General features: G+C 52.5%; 9 protein-coding genes across 9 annotated transcripts; 3 read left to right on the forward strand and 6 right to left on the reverse strand.

Annotated features, from left to right (window-relative positions):
* Window positions 1–1254: 1254 nt before the first annotated feature.
* On the forward strand, window positions 1255–2139 carry SPBR_06122 (uncharacterized protein; the record flags this gene model as incomplete). The annotated part of the gene is made up of 1 exon (XM_040764384.1): window positions 1255–2139. The coding sequence occupies one exon, from the start codon at window positions 1255–1257 to the stop codon at window positions 2137–2139; it is 885 nt and encodes a 294-aa protein (XP_040622170.1).
* Window positions 2140–2735: 596 nt separating this feature from the next.
* Window positions 2736–3210, reverse strand: SPBR_06253 (uncharacterized protein; the record flags this gene model as incomplete). The annotated part of the gene is made up of 2 exons (XM_040764515.1): window positions 2736–3025; window positions 3090–3210. The coding sequence occupies 2 exons, from the start codon at window positions 3208–3210 to the stop codon at window positions 2736–2738; spliced, it is 411 nt and encodes a 136-aa protein (XP_040622171.1).
* Window positions 3211–6913: 3703 nt separating this feature from the next.
* Window positions 6914–8798, reverse strand: SPBR_05750 (uncharacterized protein; the record flags this gene model as incomplete). The annotated part of the gene is made up of 2 exons (XM_040764013.1): window positions 6914–6975; window positions 7046–8798. 2 exons carry the CDS (start codon window positions 8796–8798, stop codon window positions 6914–6916), a joined length of 1815 nt encoding a protein of 604 aa, XP_040622172.1.
* A 1142-nt stretch (window positions 8799–9940) lies between these two features.
* Window positions 9941–10405, forward strand: SPBR_06255 (transcription factor; the record flags this gene model as incomplete). Its single annotated transcript, XM_040764517.1, has 1 exon — window positions 9941–10405. One exon carries the CDS (start codon window positions 9941–9943, stop codon window positions 10403–10405), a length of 465 nt encoding a protein of 154 aa, XP_040622173.1.
* Window positions 10406–11238: 833 nt separating this feature from the next.
* Window positions 11239–13083, reverse strand: SPBR_05765 (uncharacterized protein; the record flags this gene model as incomplete). The annotated part of the gene is made up of 1 exon (XM_040764028.1): window positions 11239–13083. One exon carries the CDS (start codon window positions 13081–13083, stop codon window positions 11239–11241), a length of 1845 nt encoding a protein of 614 aa, XP_040622174.1.
* A 765-nt stretch (window positions 13084–13848) lies between these two features.
* On the reverse strand, window positions 13849–14637 carry SPBR_06160 (uncharacterized protein; the record flags this gene model as incomplete). Its single annotated transcript, XM_040764422.1, has 2 exons — window positions 13849–14283; window positions 14362–14637. The coding sequence occupies 2 exons, from the start codon at window positions 14635–14637 to the stop codon at window positions 13849–13851; spliced, it is 711 nt and encodes a 236-aa protein (XP_040622175.1).
* A 307-nt stretch (window positions 14638–14944) lies between these two features.
* On the forward strand, window positions 14945–15889 carry SPBR_06106 (phospholipase/carboxylesterase; the record flags this gene model as incomplete). Its single annotated transcript, XM_040764368.1, has 1 exon — window positions 14945–15889. The coding sequence occupies one exon, from the start codon at window positions 14945–14947 to the stop codon at window positions 15887–15889; it is 945 nt and encodes a 314-aa protein (XP_040622176.1).
* A 1153-nt stretch (window positions 15890–17042) lies between these two features.
* Window positions 17043–17375, reverse strand: SPBR_06281 (uncharacterized protein; the record flags this gene model as incomplete). Its single annotated transcript, XM_040764543.1, has 1 exon — window positions 17043–17375. The coding sequence occupies one exon, from the start codon at window positions 17373–17375 to the stop codon at window positions 17043–17045; it is 333 nt and encodes a 110-aa protein (XP_040622177.1).
* Window positions 17376–22850: 5475 nt separating this feature from the next.
* SPBR_05564 (uncharacterized protein) lies at window positions 22851–26092 on the reverse strand (the record flags this gene model as incomplete). The annotated part of the gene is made up of 7 exons (XM_040763827.1): window positions 22851–22865; window positions 22898–23235; window positions 23314–23362; window positions 23768–24747; window positions 24868–25628; window positions 25735–25959; window positions 26031–26092. The coding sequence occupies 7 exons, from the start codon at window positions 26090–26092 to the stop codon at window positions 22851–22853; spliced, it is 2430 nt and encodes an 809-aa protein (XP_040622178.1).
* Window positions 26093–27067: the final 975 nt, after the last annotated feature.

Here is a 27067-nt window from a genome sequence, read left to right on the forward strand (position 1 = left end):
CAGAACCAGGCGATATCCACGGCCGACATTCCCCATCCCCGTACGCGCGGGTCAAGGCTAAAGTGTAAAGATGAGACCTTACAGCGCACGTTATGAACCTCTATATGTGTCTTGGTATGTGTTTAAGTCTGTGTCGTGCCAATGCCTGCGTCTGTGTCGCGTTTCGTTCTCTTTTCGCTCTATTCCCCGTCGGTTTACCTTCTGACTTTCCGATATTCCGATGGAAGGCCCTGTTTCTTCGTCTCCCAGCGCCGTCCTGCACCACACGTGGTAAACAAGTAAATAAGTAAACAAGTCGGCCAGAGACACGACAAAATGGATACACCCGGAAGTCGCCATGTCACACCCTTTCACACTCAATATGTGACCTTGTTTCTTATCTACTCCGGCAATCCCTATAGTCTACTCGTTCTGGGCAGTGCATCAAATAGAGAGTGTCCTCTACGATAACATGCTTTTTTGAGATCGCCAGCATGTCGCAGCCCACTTTCAGAGTCTCGTGCCCTCGTTTCGCTTCGTTGGCTGCTCGCCTTTCTGGCTCCTTTGCGTGCCGTTCTGAATCTAGACTCTCTGTCAATTTGCCTCTCTTCCAAGACCTACTTCTGAATGGCCACTCGGTGCGACCAGCTGTCGAAAAACAAGAAGCCCTCGAGGCGGGCCTGATGTAATATTCTCCACCTTGTTAAGCTGCCTCTCGGCCTTTACCATAGTCCACTGGCTCCTCTCCCCTCTCCCCATGTCCCTATGTAGCCACTTCACGATGTTTACATGGACTGGCCTTGGCCTTTTTCGTCTAGATTTCACTCCATCCCGTTGTCCTGGGCGTCTTTTCCCTCTCACATTGCGTCCGAGCCCAGATTTTCTTTTATCTACTGGCACTCCCACCTTGTCCTGCTTACTTTCCGGCCTCTTCTGACTCTCCATCCTGCTAATCCTATCGTGAACTCACCGACTCTCCCGACCGGTATTCCCGTTCTCTTGGCACTCTGCGCCTCCATTTGCCCTCCTCATCAAATTTATCCTGTCTGCATGTCCTTTTCCCCTCTCCTTTCCCTCTAAATCTTGTATCTTATCCTCTCTTTTGTGAACTTTCTCCCCCATTCGATGTTTCGATTGCTCCTTCCCATCCTACTTGTACCCTTTTTATCGTCACTTGCTCTTTCCTTTGTTTTGTATTCTTCCCCTTTTCACGATCGTGCCTTCCTGGCGCCCTCCCGAGCAGTTGCGATGCAGCAGACTACTCGACATCGGCCAATGGCCTCTTTGCTGAAGGCCGTCGCCGTCGCCGCCGTCTCCATCCCAGTCGTCTTCTGCGAGCCTCTTCCTTCTCCTGCACCAACGCCCGTTCCTCTGTCCGCGCCCATACCCGTCGCCGGCGTCATTGCCGGCATCGATGGTCCTCCCACCACCACCGCCTACTCCGATGAGGTCTGCAAGCCCCCGACCGTCCACCCGTCCGATCCTTTGCCGCCCTGCGTCGAAATTGAAAACATTGAGACCCTCTGCTACCCCAACGGCACCGCCCCGCTCTACCTCGCCGCCCACGCCCAGTGCATGTGCCGCGGCTCCTATTTCCCCGAGTGGAACGCCTGCCGTCGCTGCTTGTCCGTGCACGGCCAGCTGTCCGACCACGACCTCGCGTTTTTCCAGAGCGTCGCTTCGGCCGCCTCGACATCGCTCTGCGGTTTTTTGACGGCAGGCGGTGGGCGGCCCACGACGACGCCCACGGCCATCTTCCGCGACCTGTTTACCAGCGCCCAGGCCCACCTGACGTCGGCGACCGGCGCGGCGGCCACGGCAGCCTCCTCTGTGGGCCCCGACGTCTCGCCGAACAATACCGATGTCGGCTTGTACTTTACCCAATCGGGTCCCGAAGGGCCAGGGTCCATCACGGGCAGCGCGACGGCTGCGACTGCAACTGGACTGGCACTCGCCACGGGGCATCCGCAACCACCGGGCGGCGCATCAGTCTCCTCTCTCGGTGCATCGGACACGTCGGCGCCGTCGTCAGGCTCGTCGCCTTCAACCTCCGCCTCCGGGTCCGCAGCCAGCCAAAGCGGTAGCGTCCCATCGTCGGCTGTTCGCGTCGACTCGGGAGCTCTACTCGTGGTAATTCTCAGCACCTTTTGTGTGTTGTGAGCTACCGAGGACGGTGAGAGACGGTCAAAACCTGTTGGGGACAAAGGTGGTTCGGTGTTATTTTGGCTTGGGGCTTTTCTAGTTCATGTTTTTCATGTCCTTCGTCTTTCTGTCAATCTATTTTGTGCTTATTCATACCCTTCTCGGAGAGATCATTGGTTGCTTGGAGGCCATTCGTTTTGTTTTCATTTTGCCGTTTTGCATTTAGCGTATAGTTCTTACATATTTTCTCATATGTTCTTACATCTTCTTAGAGGCTTTTACTTTTGTTAGTACATACTCTTTTACATTGCTTCGATATTTTTGACATTTTTAGAAATTGAAATATAGTTCTTTTTCGTTTCGTTTATCGTCCCTTTATATCCCGACGCAGGGTTGATTTCCTAATAGTTAAAACAGCCGTTCAGTTCCAGTTCAATCCAGCTCGCTTCAAATGCTACACACCACACACCACCGACACAATGCTCCGTTCAACGCCCAACCCCTCGCTGCAACCCTTCCGCTTCTTTTTTTGTCCTTTTCGACAATTCCCATATGATACACAATCTTCAGACAAAATTCTCATAGATTTTAAAATAAACATCGCCGAAGAGCGTCTACTCCGGCATGTGCTCGAAAGCCTTCTCCAGGTGCTCCTGGCAGAAGGGCAGCTTCCCGACGGTCCAGATCTCGGTGTCGGGCTTCAGGGCCTTCTTGTACTCGTTGTCGAGGGTGCCGGCCTTGATGGCAATGATGGGCGGGGCGGCCTCGGGGTCGTGGGCAATCGGCGAGCCGCAGTCGCTGCAGAAGATGCGGTGCACAGGCTTGCCCGAGCTGCCGACGCCGGCCCAGCTCTTGGTAGGGCCTTCGATCTTGAGCTTCTCCTTAAGGGCAACAAAGACGAGCGCTGCATATGGTTAGCACGGGCATGAAGCTTTCACGGGTCAGTAAATCAGTACAGAAGCACATACAGTACGTCGAGCCCGTCTGGCGCTGGCAGTCGTCGCAGTGGTCGTAGCCACAGACGAGCGGTGCGTCCATGTCAATCGTGTATGTGACAGCCTTGCACAGGCAGTGGCCGGTGAAAACCATGTTGGCGGTAGGGGTGGGGGTTGGTGATTGTTAAAGTGGAATGATAATGCTGGGCGATTTGGAATTTTGGAATGGACAAGTGTCGTCGAGAGCTCGCAGCGTTTCGTGGGGATGTTGGAGGGGGGAGATGAAGATGTAGAAGGAAGGAGGGAGGGAGATCGAGGAAAGAGCTATCTATATATACAAGTTGTCGGCGGCTCTTGCCTCTTTATTCGTTTCTTCTTCTTCTTCTTTTTTTTTATTTTATTTTACGGTACTCGACCACTTCTGCATTAATTGGGCGCCGTTATTACATATTATTACATGCCCAAAAACCAAACAAAAACTAAGAACACAACTCCCCTACCCTATGATCCGCCAATTGTCATGCTCTGCAGGAACATGACTCTGAGAAGGCCGAGAGTCAGTGCGTTCCCTCGTTCCTTCCCCCTGTAACTCCTTCCTCTTACACGCCCCTCCCACACACCTTCCCAACAAATGCCGCGCCGTGCGAGTACGTAGTTTGAAAGGGAAAGAGATCCCAATTCGCCGAAGTCAGGAGAGGTTGACGCAGTGTCAATACGATTGCGGGGTGGGAAGGAGCTATCGACTCGCCGACATGTTGGCGCCAATTGGCGGGTTGCGATACTCAGACAGCCCCCGTAATCCCAACAAAAGGGAACACGACACTAAAGTTCCAGCGTCTGTAATCTGGAACTCCGTCGCAGAGCGAGCCACGCTCTTGATAAGGCGACGGGCGTCGTGAGGCGACTAATGTACGTCGTATACGACATACTTCGGCCGCTATACGATGCCACTATAAATCGAGAAACACCCAAGGCGTTCGCGTTTTTATTACGGTATGTTTGTCGACGTCATGCTCCTTCCCACCCTGCGATCATATTTTTGCAGCTCCTTCACCTTTTAGTGTATGTGGCTGTTTCCTTTTTAGGAATTGGGCTGTTCTTTTAAACCGAAAATCACACAGGTGCTCTTTGCCCGTAGAATTTCCATTCCGCCCTTGCCTTTCGGAACCTGACCGGAGAAACACTGAAATGCATCAAACAGAGGAAAACAGAAAAGCCGCCGGCAGCTTGCCCCTCCTCCGTTCCTTCCTTTGCGCAGGGCGCAAAGGATGTCCGTTTTTGGTATGTTATGTGTTGTACTGTTTGCCCCACTGCTGGCGTGGGAAACAGGGGGAAGGAGCTTCTGTCTCTAGCGCGGCAGATCCGAGCTCAACATCCTAGCGTTGTTTCGCTATTTGAGTTTCTGTTTTTGGTTTGTCGTTTTTTCTTCACTGGGCGGCAGATGGAAGCCGAGAGGCGAACGGCAAATGGAAGTGCTCGTTGACTGACAGAATTACAGTTGCATTCCTATCTCTAACGAAGGCGATGTTTGCTGATGTAAGATATGATTTGAACATAATGGATTTGGAAAGAGGGCAATTGCTTCGCACCTTCCTTGGGGCACATTGTGTCGGATGTAACTGCCAATCCTGCCGCAAGGATCGCCGTGAAAGCAAAACGAAGGAAAGGGCAAGGGGAAGACTGCAGTAGAAAGAGGAAGCAGCAACGCACTCAGTACACCTGCTGCAAAGAAGTAAGACGGGCCCGCCTCCTATTTGTCACTTCCCCAATATCCACGTCTCTCGTAGTTCAAGATCGTTGTATCATAACATCATCTGTCAGTTAGGGCATCCGAGCAGCGATACGGCCCCCGATCCCCAAAGACCATGGTCACCGCTGTTGTTGTTTTCGAAACGCCCTCTTACTATAAACCTCACGGTGACGACCTAACATACAGCGGCGTCCATTGCGCAGAATCTCGCCAACCTTCCACCGGGCATCGACGGGCCGTCACCAGACACAAAAACTCGATGTCACGCCGCTCTTCTGACAGCTCTGAGATCAGATCGACGGTCGATTGTCAACTGCTATTTCGTCCGGCTAAAAATCAAAGTCCAAAATTGATAATACCGGCAGCTCGAATCACAAGCGATACAGCGGCGAATATCACAACAGAAAAAAGGATGCTTTTCCGGGTTGCCACGGGGTTATCACATAGTAGAATCACTCTCACAAGGAAGGCTATCAATATAGAAACTCTTGCGAATCGGAAGTAACATGCAGAGGAATCGCATGTGCATGCAAGCTGCAACTGAGATGCATGGAGCTCCGCTCCGTGGAGATAGGGCTCAGCGCCAGGAAAATAAGTATTTGGAATCGCCCAATTTGGAATTCCACTCTTTTGGCGGGGTCTGATAGCAACCATTCACATTTCCGACTAACAAAGCTTCCACCACAATACCGACTGCGAACAACGTGCAGCTGTTCCTGTGCAAGTTGCCACATCGCTAGCTCCGGGCGATGCCCTTATGGGGAATATGTACTCCGTTTTAGAGAACCCACCCCTGGTGTTTGCTCCGTATTCTCGCATCTGAAACCTGGCAATATCGTGTAAGGCTGCCTCTCGTCGCCAAAGAACGTGGTCTCCTCGGAAGATCCCGAGTTCTCATCCGCCGTCGTCCGGATGCTCGACCGTTTGTCCGGTCGGACTCGGGCCCTGGTTTCCTAGTGTTTGATACCTTGATACCCACTACGGCTTTCTTTTTTTTGCTTTTTATCATCATGCGGTCACAGAGATTAACTGTTCTGGCAGCCATATTTCTAATTGTTAGCATTGGCCCTCGGCGACCCCGTGCCATGATCCGTGCTGAACTGTACCAGAAAAATATGATTCCACATACCAGGCTCATGTTTGGCAATCGCTAAAATCAATAGTACCGATTTCAGTTGCATCACGTCGACAGTTGATAGCATCTGGTCTACGCGGTTGGAGACGGCAGAAAGATCGACATAGCTACAGAGGGCACGACCTTGTTGATTGGGTACGATACAGTCCTGATACTCGACAGCCGTGGAAGCAAAGGTAGGCCGACAATATGGGACGATAAGCAGAGGCCCGGCAGCGGTTTAGATGCTTCATTGAAAAGGCAGGATTCCACGCTGCGGATATGTATGCGCGCCGTGGCCTGCAAGTCGTAGGTCTGCATATGACCTCAACTGTTCGGGAATTCCACCGTATTTGCCATGATAGCCAAGACAATACTAGTTTCCAGAGTTCCCTACTCGGAACCACACTGGCCGTTATTCGCCCTCACGGAAGCTGATATATGAACATACGAGGCTAGCCTTGTCCCGATTTGGTTCTCCGAATGAAACATATCGCCGAAGAGTGATGTCGGTGGAATGGTACATGAAAGGAGATTTATTGAGACCACGGTTGCTGGACCAGCAGCAACGTAGACAAGTTATGGCGTGGAATTCAATGATGCACAAGATGGGATGGAATTTTGATTTCTGACATTTTTAAGCGACGTGGTCTTTACAAAATACAAAGGTGATGTTTGGTGTTTGCTTGCTGGATTCCATATCCGTACCCCCTGTAATTCGTACTTCAGCTGAACATGCACCACAACCATGCCTCCGCAGTAACAATATCCAACGAGTCTTTAGCAAATGCCGCTTTCTCTGTTTTCAGACGCATCCATACACGTGTTGCATCTAGAGGCCGAGTATGTAGAGAGCCCTGAGCACTAATGACATCGAGCCACACACCAAACAACTTACGACACCCATTTTCAGTAACTGTAGCAAAACCGTCGACCCGAAGGTGATGCGATCCGCTAAAACCAAGCTCAGCATCGTCCTGCAGTAGTCTGTGGTTATGGCTTGCGATTTGTGGCCGAGGGAGAGGAAATGCCCATCCATAGCGGACAGGCGAAAGCTGCGGAGATCTCCTGATACGTTCATCGGCACTGCGTCCGCCTTTGGCGACGACAGTACGGCTGCCGTACCGTCCTTGTTGGTTGGCCATATCTTTAGCCGGGGGATGGGAGCAGGCCGGCGCCGCAGCTTTTGGATAAGCTTGAACGAGACGTACGACATAGGATCCCGTATTTGAAGCTGTGGCGGCAGCGTCCGCTTGGATAGAAGCCGCTTGGCAAAGACGGCGGCCGCCGCTGGTGGCGAGATGTCAATGGTACAGCTCTCGCGCAACTCACAAAACAGTGCCTCCACATCATGAGCATACAGAGCGAAGCGCGTGTAGAAGACGGGCGTGAGAACACGGAATTCAATTACGTCGATGCCTTCTGGTGATACTTCCCCATTCACCGAAGCATCATGAGATTTGATGCTGGTACCCGTAGCAGCAGCTGCAGCAGCGACAGCGGCACCAGCAGAGGGCGACAACAGCAGCTCCGACCGCAAGCCGCGGATTCCACAAGAAATGTACCGTACAGCCAGCGGCTTGTTCCCGGTTGTGCCTGGGCCATCGTCGTCGCTGACATTGTTGACGAGGTGCCGAAGATACAAGTAAAAGAAGGCTTCAAACTGCGACTCGGTCGCGTCGGCCACGCGGCCCAGAGTCTTGGCAAGCGGCTCAGGTCGGAACCACACATGCAGCCCCTTTTTGAAGAACAAAATGCAGGCATGGGTGAGGATGCGCGGGAACGTTCCAAAGCCGACCCACCACCACGCTGCGAGGAACTTTGCTTTTTGCCACAGGGTCATTGCCGCCGGATCGAGCGATTGCAATTCCACAGGCTTGCCTGGCTCCGAATGCAGGCCAGCGACAATCTTGCCTTGCGCGTCGGATGTGCGCAGGACGATAGTGGCGGCGATGGGTCCTTTTCCTCGCATCTGGGGTCCGAGGGGGTCGTTGGCACGCAGCTGGTACGACCCTTTCCGCGAGTTGAACGGCGACACATGAAAATCTTTGGGCCACGTCTGCCGAAACGTTCGCGCCTCCTGTTCATTGCAGCTCCCGCTGACAGTTACTTCTGGCTTTGTTTCGGGTGTGAGATAGTACATGCGCCTCTCACCAAAGGTATTGTTGACTTCGAGGACCATGGCCGCCAGTGTCTTGTTGGCATTGTAGAGATACCAGAACGATATCGGGTTGAAGTGGTAGCCAAGAAAGCGCGGGGCCGTGACAAAGTATGCATAGGGATATCTCTCCGGATCTGCACCCTGCGATACAAGGTGCGCGTCGAGCTTGCCGCGTAGGCCCAGGTAGCCGCCTCCACGCTCGAGGTAGTCGTCAGCGTCGATGTGGAACCAGCCCTTCTTGTGCCGTTTTCTCTCTTCCTCGCTTCCTGCCGCGGCCACTGAAATTATGCCGCCGCAGACGCCGGTCCAGCCGACGGGCACGCCCACCACAAGGTAGGAGTACACAAATGAGTGTTTCTTGGGAATGAGCCGCGTATGCGTTGTGATGCACGGGAACAACAGAGGCTTCCCTGGCCCGGTCCAGGGATCGTCTCGAGCGCTGGTTGGCGGCACTAAATATTGCTGCTCCTTTGTCGCACCGGGCTTGAAGATGATGCCGACGACGGCACAAAATACCGATGCAAGTGCTGAGATCATCATTTTGTAGGAATTGATCTCGTACAAGACCATGGCGAGGTGGTGCTCTAGCATGTGACGGTCTTGTACAACGGCCACGGTCAGTGCTAACAGACTGTAAAAGGGGCTGCCATGGCCGAAGGCGTAAGCGATGCCGAGTCTGGCCGCAAGTGCAGACGAATGGTAAGATATGCTCGACATAGCGTGTGTGAGAAGCGTTCTTGATCTTCATCGACCGTCGTTTAGCAGACGGTGAAGTATAGACGCGCAAATTTGATGCTCGTGTCGCTGTCGTCCTCATCGAAGCTGCCGGCCACGCCGTAGTTTGAGCATTGTTGCTTGCTCTTTCCTTCCAATCATCCCATTTTTGCTTATTTTGCACTACACTCCATATCCGGTGCACAGATCCCTTCCTGACATCGGAGTTCGGTTTGTTGGGGGATGAAACGGCCTCGTCGTATTAGCTACTCTCTGAAATGACTAATCGGGAGATAAATAGTCACGTGGTCGGTCATTTATCGTGTTTTGGAGGCATCTCTCACTACTCTTACAGAAAACTATGCTTTTGGTATGTCGTAAAGAGGGAGCGTATCGACTCGCGAGTATCATGAACATCGAAAGGATGAACAGTCACTTTTTATGTCATGGTGACCGTAAGACGTAATGTCTTTTGGTCCAGTTACATAGCAGAAGCTCTGATACAGGAATAGGTTTAGTGTATATGCAATTATCCATACTATCTACATCAAACACACAGTGGGGCAAAATATGTGACTGGTAGAATCTGGTGGAAGATTCGCTGGCCAACGGCTTGGACCAAACACAGCCAGTGGCCAGGAGCCGCTAACAGGCCCTGAACAACGCCTCCGACTGACTCAATCGGCGTGTCCGCGCCACAGCCAAACATTCTCGACACTGCATTATGGCAGTGACTGCTTCCCTCGCATCTCTTAAGTCCGCATTGGCTCAGAGGGCGGAAAGGGCAAAAAGCGGGTCTAGACCACCCAAGCCCCTCCTGGGCAGCAGCGACGAACGGCGGCAAGGGTGCGTGCTTGCCTCTTTTCCCCCAGCCTTCGATCTCCCTTTCCGATTTCTCTCGTCATTCTTCACTTTTGACAAACCGTCAACCTACGACCTCAGCCTTCTCACGCGAGCAAATCAACATTCTCTTTAAATATCGACGCACCTCGTCTCTCTTTTCTCTATCTATCACTCAATCGTCGTCCCTCTTCGTCCCTCACCGCTACTATCGTTCGACCCTTTTTCTTCGGGTCGTCGACCATTTTTGTCAAATTCCTTTCTTTACGCCTCAACGACAAGAGCAACTCTCAGAAACCGCCAAGATGTCTATGGGCTGGAATGATACAATCAAGATCGGTAAGAGCCACAACGGCAGCGCTGTCCAGCGCGAGACGGTCGTCCGCAGCCGAGCCCAGCTGAACGCTGCGCAACGCACGGGCTCCATTGTGGCCACGGAGAAGAAGTACGCCACCGGCAACTCGACGTCCAAGCCGTCCGTCGAGGGCCAGCACCTGACCAAGGTCGATCGGTCAGACGACATTGTCAAGGTCAAGCAGATTGGCAAGGAGATTGGCGTCATCATTGCAGACCGCCGGTCCAAGATGGAGCCCAAGATGTCGCAAAAGGACCTGGCCGATCGGTGCAACACAAAGCAGGCTATCATTGGCGCCATGGAGCGCGGCGAGGGCCAGCCCGACCAGAAGGTTCTTGGTGCCATTGAGCGGGTGCTCAACGTCAAGCTGCGAGGCTCCGACATTGGCAAGCCCAAGTTTGAGAAGAAGAAATAAATTGACATACCCTCGTTGCTTTATTTCTGTCTTTGATCCTCCGCTTCCGAACTTTCTCTCCCCCTTGTCTCTCTCTCCATCGGTCACCTGATACGATGGATGGCTTTTACGAACCGCGAATGAAATTTCCAGACTGAATTTGAGCCGACGTCTTTTTCCACCCTACTTCGCTCTCTCTCTGCGACAAAAGCGTTTTTTGTTGCTTTTGATTTAGTTTTGGACGAAACGAAAATTCTCTCTTTGCTTCTCCCTCCTTTGATATATATCTTTTCATTTGCATGCGTGCACTCGGTATGCTGCGTGTGGCGGTTCGATTGCGCAAGATAGACTAGACAAGACTGCGGTGGCTGGGAAGGCTGCCCAGACTGACAAAAACTCCGTGGAGGACTATTCGGAGGAGTGGTCGCATATTGGAGCGGTAGCATGTTTCTTTTCTATTTGATAGACGTCTAACGGCTGAGTTTGCCTCTTGGACCGTTAACAATACAAACATTTACACTCCAAACGTCTGTCCAAACGTCTCAACTTGATATATCTCCGTTGTAAACTATTACAACCAGCCAGCAAGAGTATTTGTTGATTTTATGTTTGTTTGAATCATTTTTCGTTAAACAATAGGTATCTCAATGCTGTACTATGCTTTCCCACCCGTATACTAAACCAACGTGACCTCGGTGGTAAAAGGAAAAGAAAAGAAAAATAGAAAGCAGAATAAAAACAGAACAAAAACCGTCCAATAATGTGAGTTTATATATGCTGTCCCAACGCCACAAGAAAATGCAGTCCAAACCCGTTTGCCACGCCAAAGGTGAATAAAGCAGTCCCTCAAAACATCACCGCGTCAGGCTCTGCACGCGCTCCTGGATCATCGTCTTGCTTGGTACCACGTCTGCCAGCATAATCACAATCTCGCGGCCGCCCATGCTGACAATGGACAGCCACTGCGGCGCCACCTCCTTGGCCAGCAGACGCACGCACGACGCCGCCTCCTCGCGCGCAATGGGCATGCGCAGCGAGTCCTTGATCTTGCTGGTAATGGCCGTCATGCCAAAGGACACACGGCTGCTCTGACGCAGCGACGCGGCCGTGCACAGCATGGACAACACCTCGGCGATGTCGCCGACGCGCTGCAGGGCGGCACGGCGCTCAAGCTCCTCGGGGGTGGGCGGCGCAGCGAGGGCACCGGCGGCTTGGAGCTGGGCCCGCTGCATCTGGCGGAAGCGGATGCGGTCGAGGAGGTTCATGTGGGTGGCGGCGGTGGCGGCGTCCTCTGGTGCTGATGTCGTCGTCGCTGTCTTATCGCTGTCCACATCCATCGACTCTGCCTCGACAACAGCAGCAGCCACCGGGGCCTTGAGCATGGCCTCGTGCGCAGCCTTCTCTTGCTTCTTGAGGGCAATGCCGTGCATCAGCTCCTCGAGCGTGCGCTGGCCCTTGGCACGCAGAGCGGCCGTCTGCAGCACCGACTTGGACGCGGTAACGGGCGCCTTGGGCAGGGCAGCGATGAACTGCTTGAGGTCTGCCGCTGCTTTGGAGGAGGCAGACGCGGCCCAGCGAGCGCGCAGGTTGGCCTCAAAGACAGCGTTGAGCCGGTCGGCCAGTGTGCCCATGGGGCCGATGTCGATGTCGTTCTGCATCTCGATGCAGATCTTGCCACGGCCATAGTCGGCGAGGAAGAGGACATCGGCCACCTTGTTGTCGGCGGCGGCGGCCAGTGACACAACACCGAGACACCGCTGCACGTCGTCGAGCGTCACGCTCCGCTTGCCCCAGGCCTGGGCCACACCCGGGCAAAAGGTACGAAGGTCGACAGGGGCATTGGTGCCGTGGTGGGCGTGGTGGAGTGCAAGTGTCTTGGCAAATGCATTCTGCAGGCGGAGCAGGTCGAGCAGCTCTAGGGGAAGGGCCTTTGTCTTTCTATTGCGTGCGGCGTCTTCCGACTCATTTTCGGACTCGCATGGTGTGGTGGGAGCGGTGCTGTTGGGCCGCGGCGAGGACGACGTGGAGCGTGGTGATAGAGGGAACGAGGTCGAGAGAGAAGCACCAAAGTTGCGGTTCAGACGGGCAATCAGGTTGCCGCTGTCGAGCGAGGACGCCGGTGTCGATGCCGAGTCACTGTCGCTATCCACAGACGGGAGCACGACCTCCGCCTTCTTCTGGGTGGTCCGGGTCAAGTGATCTGCGACAGATGTCGTCGCCTTAGTGGTACGGCGAGCCCGTTTTGCTGCGGATGGCTGTTGCTGAGAAGGACTTGGAGAGGAGAACGTGGTCGTGGAGGAGGAAGAATCGGAGTCAAGAGCCTCGGCGGCCCTGCGCTTCCGCTGCTTGGTCGAGCTAGTGACGGGTGCTGATGGAGAGGTCGGCGCAGTCTTCTTTGCTGTCTTGGGCGTCTTGGTTTTTGGCTGGGACGCGGCCGTTGCTGCTGACGGCAGTTCAACTGTGATGGCCTTGTCGGCGAGGAACTGCTCAACAGCAGCCTGGCGACGGGCAGGGATCGTCACTAGAGGTGTGGCGGCAGGAGCAGAAGTGGCGGCAGCAGCCTTGACGAGCGAGGAAGGAGCAACCCGCTTGGAGACGCGGCCGAAGGTATCGATGCTTCTGTTGGACGGGGCAACAGCAGTGCCGGCCTGCTTGGCGGAGGCAGGAGCAGCCCGTGATGAACGGGAGGGACGGGCCATTTCGCTCTTTCTTGTTTTGCAAGTGGGATGAGGCTGTGATTTTGATTTGAAGATCAAACAACCTCGCGGGGACGTGACTTGCTGGTAATTATTGGGGGATGAAGATTGCGTTTCTGGAAGCGAGCGGAGAGGTGCGATGCAGAAAGGAGCACAGGAGCAGATGACACAGGTGGAAATGCGATGAGAGAGAAAGTATCGAAATGGAGAAATGAAAGACGAACAAAAAAAAAGTTGTGAGGTGAACGTAATGTCGAACGAGAGATCGATAAAGAGTGGTGGGAGAAAGTGAGCAATGCTGGGCAGAACGAAAACACCCGGCCAACAGCATACGCAAGGGCGGCTTGTGAAATTGGGACGTGGACCGTGTGGTGCTCCACAGCAAATAACGCGCTTTGACGCGTCCATCGTGAAAACGCGTTAAGTGGTGTGGAGCGGGTGCGGGCCGCGTTTGGTGCGTTTTTGGTGTATCTTAGCTGGCGTTGGTGCGCAGTGGTGCCTGATTGGCGATTTCGGCGAGTTTTGGCGACGATTTGGCGCCAGAGCTCAACAACGCGAAACTCGTTCACAACAGCAAGCAGCCCCTGTCGGAAGTTCGACAGTGTACGTGTAGGTAATTAGTAGATCGTATGCCATTTCACAATACAAGACAAAATAGCAGTCAAGACCGGTTGCGGAATCATGTGTTTATCCATGTGCATTTATGTTCTTTTTTTATCTTTTTTTAATAAATCATAGCCCCCCTACCTAAACTATCTTATATCTTATTCACCAAGCGGATGTATTGAGCAGTACGGCAACTTCCATCAAGTAAGGGTCAAGGATTCTATCAACGCCCTCCTTGATCCACGCGTTGTTCCACCCGGGACACCAAAGGGCCTTGCAGTACTCCCAGTATTCGGGGAAAAGTCCAGAAAACTCCCAATCCAGAATGGCGACGACGGTGGCGCCGCGGACCAGAATGTTTCTCGGGCTCAGGTCCTTGTGCGTCAACACAATGTCGTGGTCATGCATAACGGCATGCTGTATTCTGCAAAGCAGACGCGTGACCGGGCTGTCTTCGTCTTCGGCTGACCAAACTTTTGCCAGGGCATCATTGAATGCGCCCTCGTTGGCATAGGGGCCGTCGTCCACGTCGTTCATCGAAAAGATTGGGTCGTTGCAGCCAGAACCGTCGACGGTACCGATAAACGCGCCCTTTATCTGTCAAAGCTCTGTGAGGTAACCACGGAGCTAGGTCAGATGCGCATTCTTTTGTTCGGCGGTGAGGTCCTCCCACACGCTGTCCAGTCGGTCGCCCTTAATATACTCCATGACTATGCAGACATGGCTGGAATTGGCATCTCGGTAGACGTTGTGTACTTCCGGGCCCGGGATGCTTGTGTGCTCAGCTACAAACTTCATGGTGTTGGCCTCTGCTTCACGCACTCTGTCGCTGGATTTGAGGACCGTCTTCATATCAGGGAGCAGACCAGGCATCGAAAATGGCGGGGCGAGTTTTGTTTCATGGTCAAGTTCTTCCTTCGTGATAACTCGTGCCATGTCGGAAATGGCCATGGATCGGCGTTGTAGAACAGATTTGAGAAAATAAATATTGTCGTTTATCCCTCTTGGTTTTTTTGTCGTTTTGTAGATAGATTTGATACGAAGACGGGACCAGCTGACACTACAACGCAAATATGCTTATATGCTTATCCGCCGACGTTTGACGAGCTGCAAGGGCAGCCTAGTCCTATCAGCCAAGCCAACATATGGGACTAAATGAACATCTCCAATCTCACACAGCCCAAACTCCATATGCCGCACAGGTAGTCATGGCTGACACTCTCTAAGCGGTATTGATCAATGTCTTTCCTACGCCCTTATGGCGACGCAACCAATCTTGAGCCGGCCGAGGCCTGCTCCCGCGCCGTTTGTAATCGAGCCGACCGCTCCCCATACCCACACATTCATCCTCCTCCACGGCCTTGGCTCCAATGGCGAGAAATTCGGCCGTGAGCTTCTGGAGACGGGGATCGGCTCTGATGGCCTCGACCTGCCGTCTCGGTTTCCCGGCGCAAAGTTTATCTTCCCCACGTCCCGACGTCGGCGCTCGACGGCGTTCCGGCGGTCCATGCTCACGCAGTGGTTCGACATCGCCTCCCCCGACGACCTGTCCGATCGCAGCCACAAGCAGCTCGCGGGGCTGCGCGAGTCGTTTGCCGAGATACTCGCCATCGTGGAGGCGCAGGCAGATTGCGGTGTCGACGCGGGTATCCCACGACAGAACATTGTCCTCGGCGGACTCAGCCAGGGCTGTGCGATGGCGCTCATATGCCTGATTGCGCTCGAGCGGCCCATTGGTAGGTTTGTCGGCATGAGTGGCTGGTTGCCGTTTCAGAAAGAGATTGAAGCAAGAGCGGGTGCCGGAGCAGCTGCTGTAGACAGGTCGGAGCTTGAAAGTGTGCTTCTTGGTGGAGCAAACACGGCGAAATATGGCCCCCACAGGTCCCTGGCCAATGGTATCGACTACGTGCGAGAGCTGCTGCAGCTGGAGAATGTCGTCTCTGACGGCACACACGCGATCCTGTCAACGCCCGTATTTCTTGGCCACGGCACGGCCGACGACAAGGTCAAGATTTCGCTTGGCGAAGCAGCGCAATACACAATGTGCCGGCTCGGATTTGACGTGGCATGGAAAGCCTACGCAGAACAGGGCCACTGGTACAAAATCCCAGACGAGATCGACGACATTGTGGCCTTTGTCTCTACAAAGTGTCGGTGGATTGGTGACAAACAGCCGGATATGTCGGGGAACAGTGAGGCATAGGATCCTGGGATCTTTCAGAACAGTTGTTTTCAAGAGAAAACGGACAAAAAGGGAACAGGAACAGAAAAGGAATATGAGAAAAATGAAATAATCATCCAAAATAAAAAATCCAGACCAAAAAACGGTCAGCAGCGGGTATTCGCCGGTCGTCACGGACCCAACTACTAATCCGCCGATTATTACGGGCGGTCGGGATCCCGTATTGCCTGTATCTATGGCCGTACGTGACAGAAGTGTGTTCGACGGCAGATTACAAAGTCTATTCACGTAGTCCGCGGAACAGACCCTCACAATGATATTAACATATTAATACTGCTCACCAGCACCAGCACACGGCCTCCGCATGAGTCTGTGTCTGTTGTGTTTTGCATGTTTGCAGCGTCGACCGACGCTTCCCGTTTGTACGACGGTTCCTTCATATCACAGGTTGGTCAATATCAACGAGGAAACACAGGAGCACAAGAACAAAAGAATAATAAAATAAAATAAACCCCCCCAAAATGCGGCGACTCCCTGAATGGCCTGGTGGATAAGAGGGCCCTGAGGAATGTCATGAGCACAACAGTCTGCTCTTAGTTTGATAGTGTGTTGATGTAATAAATTGCAACTGCCAGCTATGTCACTAGATTCGTTGATGATCCCAGTCGTGTTTATGTTTCCCAGACTCCTCGCATCTGCACAGCAGCACCCGAAAATGAAGGACCGAAATGATAAAAAAGGAGTGTGGTAAAGACAACATTAAAGAAAGGAAGGTGATACAGAAACAAAGGAACAAAGGAACAACGGTATTAGGGGGAGTAGCGCTTTTCCTTCTGGTCCGGGATCGTCCATCGTCGTCGCGCCGTCTTTTTGTGGTTTGTTCTGTTTTTTTTTCACAAGGCCAAAATTAAAAAATCTCTCACATGTCGCTCTCCATCTCGTTGAATGGCCCTTCTTGTTTTGCATCCCCCATGTTGACGGTTCCCAGTAAACAAACAATATCAAGACAGACAAAAGTCACAGAAACACAGAAACACCGTATGAAATGCGAACAAAGGAAATGACATTGACCATCGTGGCGACGATGTCGATGTCTGTTGATGTCCGTCAACGAATCTGACGACTTGGACACCTATCGGCATCTTCGCCATCTTGTCATCTCGTCGTCGTCGTTTCAATTCCGCAGAGGCGAGTGGGCACTCTTCACCATACTGGGCGGCAGCCAGTGGTGGTCGTTGCGGAAGCTGACGGGACTGGACGGGGGCGCGGCCGGCACGGTGTAGTCGTGCTCGCAGATGGCGTACCGGGGCACGTCGGTGGTGATGATCGTGTTGCCGACGCCATTGTACGAAAGAGTGGTTGTTGATGACGGCGAAGACGTAGGTTCACCATGGCCACCATTGCCGTTTGTGGGTGCAAAGCTGGCCAGGATTTCCGTCGAGGTGACGACCTGCAGGTCCTTGCGCTGGGGCGAGACGGTGACGGGGGTGAAGATCTGGCTAGGCATGGCTGGCGATGTGGTGGGCGGCGTGGTAGAAGGTGAGAAAGAGAGAGTGAAAGAGAGAGGAAGAGAAAACTCTTCAAAGCTTAACAGTCAGCGTTTTGAAAAGTTTGCTGGAAATGTCTTGGAATCTTGTCTTGGTCGTTCGGTCGAGAGGAGAGCGAGAAAGGCAGATCCTCGCGGCCTTATTATACTCACCAGGATCAGTGTGTCTTGGTCAGGTTGAGGCCGTTGACGAGGGATCGAAGGGTGTGACGGAAAGGGCGCGGGGGAGGAAGAAGGGTGAGAAAGGGTCGACTTTGAGTGGACCGGATGAGTAAACGTGGTAGATGTGGTTGATGACGATGAAAGAAAACAGGACTGAGTGAGAGAGAAAGCTGAAAGACGAGAGAAACGAGGGAGAGACGAGGGACTGAGACGGCCGTGTAATCCGCCGGGTGTTTCTGACTCTTGGTGACGATTTCTCCTTCTTTTGTCTTTATCGGGTCTTTGACTGTCTCTTTTCTGGGGATCCGGGGCGTTTGGGGGATCTGGGGATTCCCTCTTGTCTGAGATTGTCTGGGATTTCTAGCCCGTCTGAACTGCTGTCTGGCCGCTTTTTGTTGATCTGCACTCGAGAGGTCGATCCGGAAGGGTCGTGAAGCATTCGAGACACGATGGAGAGCAGGGAAGAGACGGGACTCGAGGGTATTGGACCCGTGGAGACGAGGGGATCAAGTTGGGATGAAAGCTGAAAAGAAGGCGGGCAGAGGACAGAGTATGAGAATACGTTCCAAGTAAAAAGTGACGATGTTGCCGGAAAAGAGTGAAAGACAGGAAAAGGAGTAATCGGCCTAAAAGAGTATGGAGGACGTATTTGTAGGCAAGCACGGCCAGTTTGCGTGTACGGAGTACTACGGTGTATTTGTTTTGAAATAAGGGTGGGAAAGAGGGAGAGAGAAGGCAAATGGGGGCAATGGGGGCAAACGGTGGGGTGTTGCTGGGGGTCAGAAGGAGACGAGGGAGACAAGCAAAGGATAGATGGGGAAGGGAATGGGAAAGATGGGGGAGCGAGAGGTGACGTCGCGATCGCACAGAGGGAGTATGGAGGACGAGTATGGAGGACGAGTATGGAGGACGAGTATAGAGTATAGAGTAGTGGTGATAAATAATAAAGGAGAGAGAAAAGATGGGGCGTGGAGGAAAGGGGGAACGGATCGAAGGGTATGGAGAGTCGTTTGGGGGGGTGTAAGTAAGCCGAGAAGAGTGAATGTGTGTGCGTTTGCGTTTGGTGTTCGGTTTGTTGCTGATGATTATGATAAAGAAAAAGAAAGAAAAATTAAAGAAAACCAAAATTGTACAAGGTATGTCGTGTCTTGCAGGAACCTAGGAACAGCTTCCCCGTCGCCCGTTGGCGAGCCGAAGAAGTGCCAGGGAGGGCGAGACGTTTCTTTGTTTGTGCCTGAGCTGGGACGGGACGGGGCCTTGCTTGTTTGGTCTTGATGTGTCACTCGGTATGAATATGAATATTCCACGTTGGATGTTTTTACGTTTTGCCTTTCTGCGTTGTCCCGTACCTCCTTCGCTCCTTCCACTGCCCCTGCCCCACGTCCTTCCTCGTCTCCTTTTTCTTTGTTTGGCCCATGCTGTGTAACAAAGTAACGGGGGCAGGAGCAACTGGCAACTGGCTGCCGGTGGCGGAACACGAAGGTAATGAGCCGTTTCCATGTTTTTCAGGTCATCCCGTTCTTTGCTCCCTTGTTTGTTCTGTGGTTATTTTTATTTTTATTTTGTAAGACTTATTATTCTATTACTTTGCTTCGGTGAGTTGATGGATATTTTATGGGGTCAAAGTATCCATCCCGACGGAATTGACGGGGAAAAGGGGAAAGGAAGGACGAGAGAAGGGGATGGAAGAAATCAAACAGGTCGGCAACAATACTAAAACGGTCTCCTTTATTTTGATTTTCTGGGGAAAGCTCAGAATGCTCCGTAAAAGACTGGGGCAAGTGCTGGGGCAATGGCTGGGGGAGCTGGAAGCGCAGGAATGTGGTCAAGGAGTCTGGGCGTGTCCGAATCATCAGTGGAGACACACCCTTGCGATTTTACCGAAGAAGAAACGAAGGAGATTCCTATGGAGTGGCTCTGTCGCAGTCGGGAACGTCTCCGGCGGAAGCGGTAGTGGAAAGTAGGTGTAACGTGGGTGTGAAGATAAAATGAAGAAGACGAAGAAACGAAGAAACGAAGAAACGACGAGAATGACGAAGAAACTTACCTCTGTATGGATGAGTTCCAACGCAGCTTTCCTTTCTGATTCTTGCCATCGCCTTCGTCACTTTTCCATCACAGGACGTTCTGGTTCTGATTCGCTTTCTCCTTCTATCCTTTCATCTCTCTCTTCCAGTCACTTCTCATCACATATTCTCCATGTCTGATTTGTCTACGGCGTACGGCCATCCTCTTCTACGCCGTCAGATACGTGCTTTGTCACGCCATATTCGTGCACAGCCTACTCTCGTCACATCTTTTCAGCAATTACAGAGTGTCGCACGAAATCCTTTTGCCCAGTCATCACTCGCCCTGCTGCCTTGCATATACACGAGATTGCCCATCAGTGTCACTCCAGTCACTGTTCAGCCTGGTAGCAGACACCACCCAAAGAGTGCTTTGCGAGCAGTCACTCGTACTCCACGCTGAGCACACGAATAAAACGACGTTGCGAATGAGGACGCGCCGTCGCCTCAACCACTCATCGAGCGACCCGCCACTGCTCGTCACAAAATTCCAAAGGGGTGAGGACAGCGAGCAGGAGCACAGCCGTAAATCAGACCAAAGACAAGCCAAAGACGAGGCAGACGCCAAAAAACTTGAATCGAGCCGGCAAAGAAGCGGTCTGACTCCTGTAGCAGCTTTGCGTTCGTCGGCGCTCAGGCCCGGCTGATCGTTTATTCGTTTGTTTCGTTTGCCCGACCCAGCCGCAGTCCCAAGCTACAGCGGCTGGCGGCATTTGACTGGTGGGCGTCTTTGTCGAGAGACGAGACGGATGACGAAGGAACGGTATGAAAGTGAGAAAGTAAGAAAGTAAGAAAGAGTAAAAGAAGTAGGAACAGAAGGAAGTCAGAGAGAGAGAGAGAGATGCGATTACTGGGACGTGGACTGGCGTCTCACAAAATGGCAACAACCATCGCCAACATGTATCTTACAACAGCTTGCCCGAGGTCGCTGATATCGTTGCGAACATCCTACAATTCCAGTCATCCTCTTGTAGTCTCTCGGATGCAACAATCTGGAATACTGCGCCGCTCCTTGTCGGCTCTCGTCAGCATCATGAACAAGCACGAGTGCGACATGCATATACGAGAGCGTACGGCGTATCTTTGGGCATGGACCGTCTTTGTGGAGCACGGTATCAAATCGCCTCCGGGGTAAAAGTCAGCACGATGAGGCAGATAAAGTCTGGAGTATTAATTACTCGGTGAGTCGGTTGGTTATTGCCAGCCGGAATCGACGGCCAGATTCAGAGGCAAATTGGAGCATGAAGCGGCTGCATCATGCGCTAAAATGATCAAAGGGGGCGTGCCGTTCCCCATTACAGCGCTAGCGTCTAGTGGTTGCTGAGCATGCACCGGGCCTGGTTGGGCCTGGTTGGGCCTGGTTGGGCCTGGCCTGGCTATTTTAGCGTAAGATACTTGGTGCCTATCGTGCCTGTAATTCGTGCCATAGCGCCGGCATCAGCACCTCTTGGTCAGGTTCGGCAGTCACAGCACAATGAAAGATGCAAAACAGAAAGAAAAACATCAGCATCGTCTTGGACAAAAACGTGCAACTGGAAGTGCTTGTGAGAAGCAGACCTACACTTGTGTACACCGGGGCCAGTCACAGAAAATGACAGGAAATCGGCAAGGGGTTGCTATCACAGAGCATGTCACAAGGCACAGCTTTCCGCCCGGAGAGGCATTATTTCTCCAGTCTTTTATTTTTATTTTTTATTTTTTTTATAATTCGAGGCGGTGACTTGAGTGACTGCGAGGCAGATTTGGATGAACATTGGCTGTGGACTGGGTTACGTTGTGTGCACTGTGATGCGCTGAGTTGGCATGGCGGATTGTCGGAGGTGTATATTTTCAGTTTCTTTGTTTCCATTTTGATTTCTATATTTTTTTATCCGTGATATCTTCCCGTTCTACCTTTTACCATCACTTCGCCTCATCTGTACTCCGTTCGTATCGTTGATCCGTCTTTGTGCTGTGAGACACGCCTTGGTCATCGCAAGTGGTTTCACTGGCTCAGATTGCTTTATACTTGCCTTATTTTCTTTCATTCTCTTCGTCTTGTCTCACATCTACCAAACAGTGTCTCACTTCACATCTACAACATACGCCATCATTTCGCCCAAAGCAGTGGTTTATCCCCGGACTTGCAATCTCTGGCGATCGCCCGTGTATCTCGATATCATGTACTCCGCTTTGATCATGTTTCTTTTTCTGCTTGTCTATGCTTTATATGTCCATTCATTTTACTCATTATTCATATCCTCATTCGTATCATCCCATGTCCCGAAGATCGACGCGAAGTGAGGAATCCAAGACATGTAGGAATAATCATTACAACGTCAGTTTCAACGACCGGATATCCGCACGCTCCCTCTTCTCCGGACTTGACTTTCCAAGATTAAAGGGTGAAGAAGTGAAGTGAAGGGACAATGTAAAAATCGACAGAAGAGGGTCAAGTATTGCGGAGAACTCGATGTGCTGCCGCCCCGCCATCCTGGGCGTTCATCATGTTGACGCCGTCTGTCTTGCACCAAAACGCGACAAATGTCTCTCCACGTCTGTGAGCCATAACGGTTTTTGTCTCGTCCCTTTTCCGCCGATTTCCCCAACATCCTTCATATCGCCGATGTCGTTGCCTGTTACCAGTTGCTGGTTATCCAGACAGTCCCGGCGAAAATGCCGTTCAAGGACGCTCAAGGTTGCTCAAGAATGGGCTGAGATGCTGTGTGTCATGCTTGGTCCTTTCTGTACTCTGTACGACGTACGGTCTGAAAATCTCGTCAGTCATGGCGAAACAAGAGTGACGGAAGAAGAGCTCGACAACGAAACTCGTGCGATGGATAGAGATATACTGCCACCCTTTGTACGCGTCGTTCCGGGACAGTCTGTGTCCGGAGAGAGGGAGGCACTTTACCAGCTGGCAGTGCTTTACCAGCGGGCAGTGGGACGCACCTCCTGGTCAGCTGATTGCGTCGTGGTCACCTCTGGTGAGACCCAACTGAATATCCATAGATTCATTGGGTGCAGAGTTGGGCGGAATATGACTTGACACTTATGTTCGAATCGCCTGCTCGTGATCCTCTCTAACTTAACCCCTATCCCTAAGACCTCTGCCATCTAACTCCATTCTTCCAGAGTATCCGTAGATAGTATAGTATGTGGATGCTCTGGGCCAAGTGTTCGTTGGCACGCCAAAGCATAATCCTTCATCAATGCCAAGGCCTCTATATCACGGCATTGTGCCCTCAACGTAAAAGCGAGGTTGCACATACTCACTAACGTTTCGGGATGGTCGGCCCCGAGTATCGTCTTACTCATCTCCATCACTTGCACCTCCAACTTCTCGGCCTCGTCCCACCGGCCTTGATCCCCAATCGTCAACGCAAGGTCGGCGATACTCGTTAACGTGTAGGGATGATCAGCCCCGAGTATCCGCTTACGAGTCTCCATTACCTGCACCTCAAGCTTCTCGGCCTCGTCCAACCGACCCTGATTCCAAAACGTCGACGCAAGGCTGCTCATACTCAATATTGTATTATAATGGTCGGCCCCGAGCTTCTCCATACTCGTCTCCATTACCTGCACCTCCAACTTCTCGGCCTCGTCCCACCGGCCTTGACGACAAAGCGTCATCGCAAGGTGGGTTATGCTCCTTAACGTGTCGGGATGGTCATCCCCGAGTGTCGTCTTACGAGTCTCCATCACTTGCACATCCAGCTTTTCGGCCTCGTCCCACCGGCCCTGATGCCAATGTGTCGACGCAAGGTGTGCCATACTTTGTAACGTTTCGGGATGGTCGGCCCCGAGTTGCGTCTTGCGAGTCTCTATCACTTTTTTATACGGTATTTCTGCTTCGTCATACCGCCCTTCAAAGTAGAGGCAAATACCATACCTCCATAATAAGTCAACGTATTCCTTAACTTCTTCGTTGCCGCGGCTTACCCCGAGCGTGTGATATGTATGCGGCATTAATGGCCCCTATACCTCTCTGTTTTCTTGGGTGACAGGCGTTAATACCTCCACCAGCTTTACGATGGCTCTGCGGGTCCAACCGGTCAGCAGCCCCTCTTTCCGGAGCCAGTTCCTCGTCGCCAAGTGCACCAGTCGATGGATATTGATCGCCGAGTCTGTAGACCGTTTCGCGACGAACGAGTAGCCTTGCAAGGTACCCATCGCGTCTGTCACTTTCTTCTGTGACGGGCCGGGCGGAAGAAGCGACGGCGGGATGTCTTTTGCATCTATGCAAGCCATAAAGGATAAGTAGTCCGCTGCAAGAGGGTCGCGCTGCCGGACCTGCGCGAAGGATACAAGCCAGGTTGTGGCCACTGGGTTCTGCACGTCGCGATATCTCCATTCGTCTTCAAAATCCTCGCTCAGGAGATCAATCACCTCCTCTTCTTGCTCGTTGAGGAGTGGCAGATAGTCTCGTAGGCTGATGTCGTTCGCGTTGATGTATGCCGCGGCTTGAACAATGGCCAGCGGGAGGTACGTGAGCCGCGCAAGCAAGGCCGCTGTATCTTCTCGGTTGTCGACGAGGTCCTTATCAAGTAAGTAATTTCGTAACAACTGCTTGCCGCCGTCTTCGTCCATTGCTGACATTTCGATTATGTTCCGGCCTGTAAGTCGTACTGCCTCCTTCTTAACACGCGTCGTAAATATGATGGATCCGTGCTGACTTTTGGGGAGATAATCAATCAGGCGGCCAGACTCCCCGGCCGACTGGTTAAACCATATGCTGATGTCGTCGGCGTTGTCAAACACCAAGAGCCACCGGCCTGCACTCTCTTTACTCAAGTGGTCCCGTACGAGTGCCTTTGTGTCCGCCTTGTCGCTCTCGGCGCCGGGTATGTTGAGCTCCTTGGCGGCAACGGCAAAGGCCTTTTCGATGCTTTCTCGGCTAGTGCAGGGCATCCACAAGACACAACAGTCCTTGAATTCGTCTCGTATATGATAGGCCATGGCTAGTACCAGCTGTGTCTTGCCGATCCCACCCAGGCCGGCGACGGCCACCTTGGCTGTCTGCTCCTCCTTTGTGAAAAGAGCGTCACGAAGCTTTTTGAATTCCGACTCGCGGCCCGTGAAGTCTGGGTTCTTTTCGAATGGGACCGACCAGGCACGAACCTTTGCTGTGTGGATTAACGTACTTGCGCGTTGATGTTGGGGTGGTACTTTAGTCTTTTATTAGTACGAACAAGCATAGTAAAACCCATAAATTATTATATTCTCCTCAAACAGTAGTTACATACTCGTGGGAACAACGTCTTCGACTTTGTAATGGATGTCGGTCGTTGTTTCACCAGTGGAAGTCCAGGGAAGCATCTGCGGCGGTCTCTGAGAACCGGCCGCCCCAGAGACAGAAGTCGACGTGGGAGTCGAGACAGGGATCATGGATGTGGATGCATCTGGACCTGGCTCCGCCTTCGATGCTAGTAAGGCCCGGACAACGGAGTCGATTTGGGCGGACACCACCGTTTGGCGCATATAGCCAGTCGTATAGGTTCGCACATTGGAAATCTTTTCACACTCGGCCAGGTCGATGTTGTCGAGACCACGGTCGACGCTGAAGCGGAAGTACGTGTCGTGCGCCTCGCGGTACCGCGCCTGGACGCGCTCGGCGGTTGTATCCGACTCCGTGGCCATCTTCTTCAGCGCGTGGACCAGATTCGACCAATTTGTCTTGGGTGTGTCGGGGAACCGGATCTCGCGAGCGAGGCCCGCTCCAATGCTGACAATACAAGCCACCTTGCGCCGGGGAAACTGTCGTCGCGCTTCCTCGAGCACCTGTTCGATGGGGTTGTTGTACCCGAGCCCGCCATCAACATAAACCTCCTCCTCGCCCGACTCCCCAATAGCAATGGCATCAAAATACGCGGGCGCGGCCGACGTGGCACGACTCGCTTCCCAGATTGTGCAGTCGTATGTGGCATGTTCGCGTACTTTGTATGTTCGGAAGAGGGTCGGGCCGGCCCGAGCCTGGGCATCTTGCTGTAAGACAGCGGACACGAACCTAAGAGATGGCACAGGGGAACACGTTAAAAAGGGCGAACGGTAACAAAGGCGAGGTAAGAGAACAATGGACATGAAATGAATCGACTACGAGCTGCATCACTTACACGCCGCAGGCGGGTTTGGCGCGATCCAGCATTCTTTCCGACTCGCGCCCAGGACCAAGCGTCTTCTGGAGAACCTGCTTCACGGCCATTTCCAACGCTTTCCCGTCGAACTTGGACTTGTCGAAGAACCTTTTGATAGAGAAGACCTCATTTGCGATCTTGACGTATTCCCGCCTTGCCTGTGGCACCGAAAGGCGCAGGCGTCCGAGTAGAAGAGCAATAAGGCTGTCGTAGAGGCGTTAGTATTGGTCCACAGTTACTTGTACGTACATCTTCCTTTGTTGCATGGGCCTTACCCCCCAGTGTACGTGCCGCCGATCAAGTCAAAAAAGTCGGCTGGGAGAGGGTCGTCGTTCATATCCAAATCGGTTTTAATTCGTGACATAATCTCTTCGAGGATAAGAAGCTCAGAGAGGCCTCGGATGCCTCCGCCATCTGCATGAAATCAGTTAATATAAAGGGAAGAAAGCCACCAGTAATAGTACCGAAGCTTGCCACGAAAGAAATACGCACCCAGAGCGAGCAAGCACAACGGCTTGTTCGACATTGTAAAAACGTTTCACAGACACAGAAGACAGCAGTTTTGACTTGATGCCGACATGAACGAGAGACGGGGACAAATGGGATCGGAATACGAAGGCGAGAAAAAGACACCTTAAATGAATCGCTTCCTCATCAAGAGCACTGCCTCGATGTTTTGTTCCGGTACCCTCCACTACACTTTTACACGTTTACGATGTACATTTCACCAGTTCGAAATTTCTGCACCTAAATTTGCGCAACATTGCCTCCATCACACGCCCTGACCGTAACTATTGGCCACGAAAGGCCCGGCCTGAAACGGTGTCGTGTGCTGCAGGGAGATGCTCTCACACGTCTTCCGTTTCTCGTCCTAAGAAGAGACGAATGAAAATGGGCATCTAAGCGCCGGTGCATGCGGTACGGCAAAGGGTCGAGCCGGATGCGACGTTATCTGCTTTGGTTGGCATCCCCTCTCTTTACACGGGAACATGGTGCATCATAGCATGTATGCAGAGCCTATGACGTTAGGATTCTAAATCCCTCAGCGACATTGCTGGAATTCTCAGCGGCATTGCGAGACAATGATATATCCATAGAAATTAGTGAGTATTGGGGGCGTCTTTGAGAGCATATCCCGCCGCTGCTCGAGCGTCATATCGGCGGGATTTTCGTGACTGCAGCCCTGCAGTCCGATCTCTGGCCAGCGTCGCGAATTATGGCGCACTCCTTGGGGGTTGCCTCCAGAGAGTGGAAGAGTGGCCGCGGATAGACCACGACGCCTTGACGTTATATTTCTCAGAGCTTGAGGACC

Source organism: Sporothrix brasiliensis, assembly GCF_000820605.1.
Source record: "Sporothrix brasiliensis 5110 chromosome Unknown Cont15, whole genome shotgun sequence".
Lineage (NCBI taxonomy): Eukaryota > Fungi > Ascomycota > Sordariomycetes > Ophiostomatales > Ophiostomataceae > Sporothrix > Sporothrix brasiliensis.